A 4,941-nucleotide genomic window follows, 5' to 3' on the forward strand; every position below is an offset into this window, starting at 1 on the left:
AAGTGAATACCATAAGTAGACTATGCTATAAAACACATGCTACGGTTGATTTAAATTATTTTTTAAATAGTCACCCACAAAAAGACTTGTCAGTCAGTGATTTCAGTCTAAATTTGATTCATTTGAGTTCAGTTCTTGGCATTGTTTTATCTTTATATTGGCAGTTGAGGGAGAGGTGCGGCCAAATCAAAAATTATTCGTCAACATCACACACATTTTGACATTTACGCAATGAACCACACGTTTTCTACTTTTCCCCAATCTCTTCATCATCTCCACCTTTCTTTACCTCATGTAGGCACTCTGCTAGCTGTCAGTCAACCCCAGAGACGAGACCCAACACAGGATACACAACCTCAGATCTTATCAGCTATTCATTTAACCTTTCTTTTATGAAATTCCCTGGTATAGGTATAGACAGGGGTTAGAGACGGGGGCCAGTAACCAAACGGTTACTGTTTCAAATCCCAGGGCTGAAGGGGAAACCTGGCAGGAGTGAGATGGCAACCAAAGGGTTGCTGGTATCAGAATCTCAGGTGCCACCTACTTCCATTGTGCCCTTGAGCAAGGCACTTAAAGCCTGGTCCAGCTTTAAACATTTTTGTTGTATTAGGTTAAGGTAGTTTTGAGTATGATCAATGAGTATACTTGACACTTTCATATGCACGTCAATAATATGTTTTGATGTCTCGTAAATGGAAAGTTGTGTTGTGTTATTTTTTACCCCACCTGGCTTTCAAATTTGAAATAATTTGTTTGAGCTGCAGAATACCGCAATGGCTTGTGGTTATTGTCAAAAATATAATCTTCTCACAGGACTATGGTACCTTGATGCCCTAGATTTGTGTGTTTTGCAGAGAAAACACTGGCCATGTTGTGATCATCATTATACACCTCAACTTGATTTCTAGATGTAATCTTTATCTAATTGATCAGATCATGGTCTTAGATAAACTGGAAGAACACACATCGTTGAAGTGTTCAACTTAATACCAGGCACTTCTGCATTGAAAATGGCATTTGACTGCTTGTGATCAAAACTGTAACTTTGCACTACCTCTTCTGAAGAAAGTGGGGGTGGGATTTGCGACACAGTCATTCTCTTCAAAAGTGTTTACAAACAGTTCTCCAAGTCACTTTACTTTCAAACACCAGAGTTAACAGACTGTCTTGGATAGCAGGTGAAACGCTGAAGTCTTTTTGCATATTTGTCATTATAGATATGCAATCCTTTATATTCAAAGCAAAATGGTCTATTAATTCAGTATTGATTAACTATAGTTGTAGAAGTTAAAATATGTATTGTTAATATATGTGTTAGCTCAGTATTTATTTATTTGTGTCCCTTTTGGACAAATCCGTTTTTTGAATGTAATTAGCTGTCACAGTTTAAACTCCAGCACACTAGATTATTGTGTTCTCCATTAAGTATTCAATGGATCTCAACCAACTTTTTGGGTTATTTATTCATCAGGGTTCATCCTTTTTTTCTCAAACAGATTTTTTTCTCAACAGGAGAAATGTCTACCAACATCTCTGTGGTGGATTTAAACACCTCTGACACCAACCAGATGTGTGATGTCTTTGTCTACCAGAGAGCTGCCTTGATCATCTTCCCAATCTTCTACTCTCTGGTGTTCCTCATCAGTGTCTGTGGCAACTGCCTTGTCCTGTATGTGACCTGTCAGAAGAAGCAGAAGTTCAACTCCACGTCTCTTTACCTGGTCAACCTGGCTGTGTCTGATGCATTGTTCACATTGGCACTGCCAGGGAGAGTCACTTACTACATCAGACAGTTTGACTGGCCCTTTGGGGATTTGCTCTGCAGGCTGGCTACTATGTTGTTCTTTTCAAACACATACTCAGGTAAGGTGTGTGTGTGTATTGTATGGGGAAAACTGTGTAAGAGCTGCAGCATTCCGCAGTAGGTTGTTGTTATAGTCAAAAATAACTTTTTGTCACAGGTTTATATAAAACATTTACATTTATGCCCTAGTTTTTGCATGTGTGTGTATGTGTGTCAGTCTGTCAATTTTTTTCTCTGTCTGCTTGCCTAACTGATGGTTAGTGTCTTCTGTTTATTCATCCACCCATTCAATATTCCGTCTCCCTCTCTTCCACCAGGAATTGCCTTCATGACATGTATCAGTCTAGACCGGTACCTGGCCATGGTCCACCCCCACCGGCTACAGTACCTGCGGAGTGTCAAAGTGGTGCGAGGGGTCTGCTGCCTCGTCTGGCTACTGGTGTGTCTGGAAACTGCCCCCCTGCTCTTCCGTACCATGCTCCATGACCACAGAGGCCGACGAACCTGCATGGAGTACTTCACCTTTGAGGGTACTCGCTCCACCCCTTATCTTCTCTTCCTGGCCTGTACGGTTTCCTTCTGTCTCCCCCTACTGGTCATCATTGTGTGTTACACCCGGATCAATCTCAAACTGAGTCGCACAGCCAAACAGAACCCACTGACTGGCCGCTTGGGTCGTAGCCGCAGAGCCAACAATATCATCCTCCTCATCCTCCTCACCTTCGTCCTGTGCTTCAGTCCCTACCACCTCAACATCATGCAGTTCATGCTGAGGAAGATGCTGGGCCAGCCCAAGTGTGACGAGATGCGGGCATTCAAGGCTTCCCTACAGGTAGGACCTGCTAAAGTGAATGTCTGTATGTCAGTTGTTGGTCTGTTCGTTGGTCTGTTTGTTTGTCTGTCTGTCGGTTGGGGAGACTGTTGGTGTGTCTGTCTGTCTATAAAACATGGTAGATTTACATTTATGCCCGAGATGCATCCTGCTGTGTGTGTGTGTGTTTGTGTGTCTGTCTGGCTGTCAGTCAGTATATCTGACTGTTTAGGGAACTGTGAGTTTTCTTTTCTTTGTGATACATTGAAATCCTCAACAAATTTAATTAAAAAGGCATTGTGTCCCTGCAGGTGACTGTCTCCATGATGAACCTTAACTGTTGTCTGGACCCTGTCATCTACTTCTTTGCCATTAAGACGTACAAGCAGAGGGTGATGAGTCTGTTCAAGGGCTACCTTTCTACCCCTGCTCCTTTCTCCAAAACCGCCACCGACAACAGCAGCAGCAACACCTAAACATCAACACCAGTAGGAAGTTATAGTAGTTCTTTATTAAACCAGAAAGAAGTTGAGGAAGCTATTGAAGGGGATTGCACCTAGTTGATTTCTGCATCTAGGGTTTGATTTGAGGTGTTACATTTGTGTAACAAACTGAGAATTTTGTTTTGCGATAGTGAGCAAAGAATTATCAGGCTGTAACCATTGTTTGGGTGCTAGACCGTCTACAGCTTTGTTCACACTGCAGGCCTTAATACTCAAATCCATTTAGTTTTTCAAATCCATTTTGGAATACTGACTGTACAAACAGCAAGTTACAAGTGACCAAATCGAATTTGTGTGTGTTCAGACTGTAGTCAATTGCTTACATTGTTACTCAAGTTGTCATTGTAATTGCGGGTGTGTGTCCAGTTGTTGTGTACTGGTATTATGTTAAGGTGACTGACAACAATGCCTGCCATGGAAGTCTCCCAGTTGCTTTGAATGTTTAAAATCATAGCGTAAGAACACTTTTAAAGCCTCAAAGGATAAGGTGATCCAACTTTCAGAACTAGTCATTTTTGGCTAGCCAAAGCAGTCAACAAGCTTGCTAGGTAGCTGTTTAGCTTGCTAGCACAAATCACTAATGTGTTTGTAAACAATTAACAAGCTAGATAGCTACTACATGTTGTTGTCAAACTGTCAACTGAGAAGCCTGCAAACCACACGATACGCCAAATAACAGTAAAAAAATACTAGAAGGCAAATAAATCAGAGTTGACTGTTCAGACACAAGTCACATCATTTACAAATATGGTCCAAATTGGGTCTTGAAATATCCAATTCGATGTGCTTTTTGTCTGTTCAGACTGCAGAAAAAAGAATATATTAAAATCAGATATGCATTTTTTTTGTCACTTCAAACCAGTGTGAACAAGGCTTAATAAGATGCAATTAATATAGAGCAGCCTGATTTTGAGCTCAGCTTGAACTATCAAAACTGCAAACTGAGCCTAAAGGCAAAGGTCACTTATCGCTTATATTTAAGGCAGGGGAGCATATTGACATGGGGTCCATATCAAATTTACCAATTAATTCATTTCAAATCACTCCATATGTGTTTCTTTATTTACGTAATGCCTATACAGTTGGTGTAAATGGTTTACACTGTACATATCCCATTCTGTGTTTTATATTGCTATGCCCTGTCTAAGCTGGGAGGGGGGCTACTTACTAAGCAATATGGAATTGCTTTAAGCAGGTCATACCATGGAACATTTTGTTACTTGATTTCAAATGAGATTTTTTTAATATAAAAATGATTTGATGAAGAAGAAAGCATTAGCCTTTACTGCTATTAGCCCATACAAACACATTGATTCACTACATGGAACAACAGATAGTCCCCCCACCAAAGAAATATAAAGGAAGTTTGTTCTTAAGTGTCTGTCCTATACCTTTAACAAAACCTTTTAAAAACAACCCATATGTATGTGTTCGTGAGAGTCTAACCTTTACACAGATGGGTCAAACTGTTCGAAAGCTACAGACGGAGGTTGGCAGATTGGCTGTATCAACTTCTGATGCTTGTGGGGGTCGTAGAGCAAAACAGAGAACACCGTAGTGTTCATGAGAGACCCATCTTTCCATACAGAGATTATAGTTTGTAGCCCAAACCATTCGGACGCTACAGACAATTTTGTGAGATGTGTCATGGTCTGACAAACACCGCTCTAGCTCTGTCACCTTTGACCGCAGATGCGGAAGTGTAACATAGGCGGATGCGGTGGATTGAGATGCATCTAAAGCAAAAACAGATCTCTAGCTTAAACTGACAGAATTTTATGGGGAGTTTGTATTTATGCTAATTAGATTCCCACGTTAAG

The 4,941-nt window shown here is 40.8% G+C and overlaps 1 protein-coding gene across 1 annotated transcript; it reads left to right on the plus strand.

Annotated features, from left to right (window-relative positions):
• The first annotated feature begins 713 nt into the window (after nt 1-713).
• si:ch211-184m13.4 (G protein-coupled receptor 183) lies at nt 714-3,178 on the plus strand. Its single transcript, XM_021596827.3, is given in 3 exon segments — nt 714-1,866; nt 2,125-2,639; nt 2,930-3,178. Coding segments are annotated over 3 exon segments (1,110 nt in total). The 5' UTR covers nt 714-1,520.
• Nucleotides 3,179-4,941: the final 1,763 nt, after the last annotated feature.

Source organism: Oncorhynchus mykiss, chromosome 3, assembly GCF_057628025.1.
Source record: "Oncorhynchus mykiss isolate SJ-2025 chromosome 3, ASM5762802v1, whole genome shotgun sequence".
Taxonomy (NCBI): domain Eukaryota; kingdom Metazoa; phylum Chordata; class Actinopteri; order Salmoniformes; family Salmonidae; genus Oncorhynchus; species Oncorhynchus mykiss.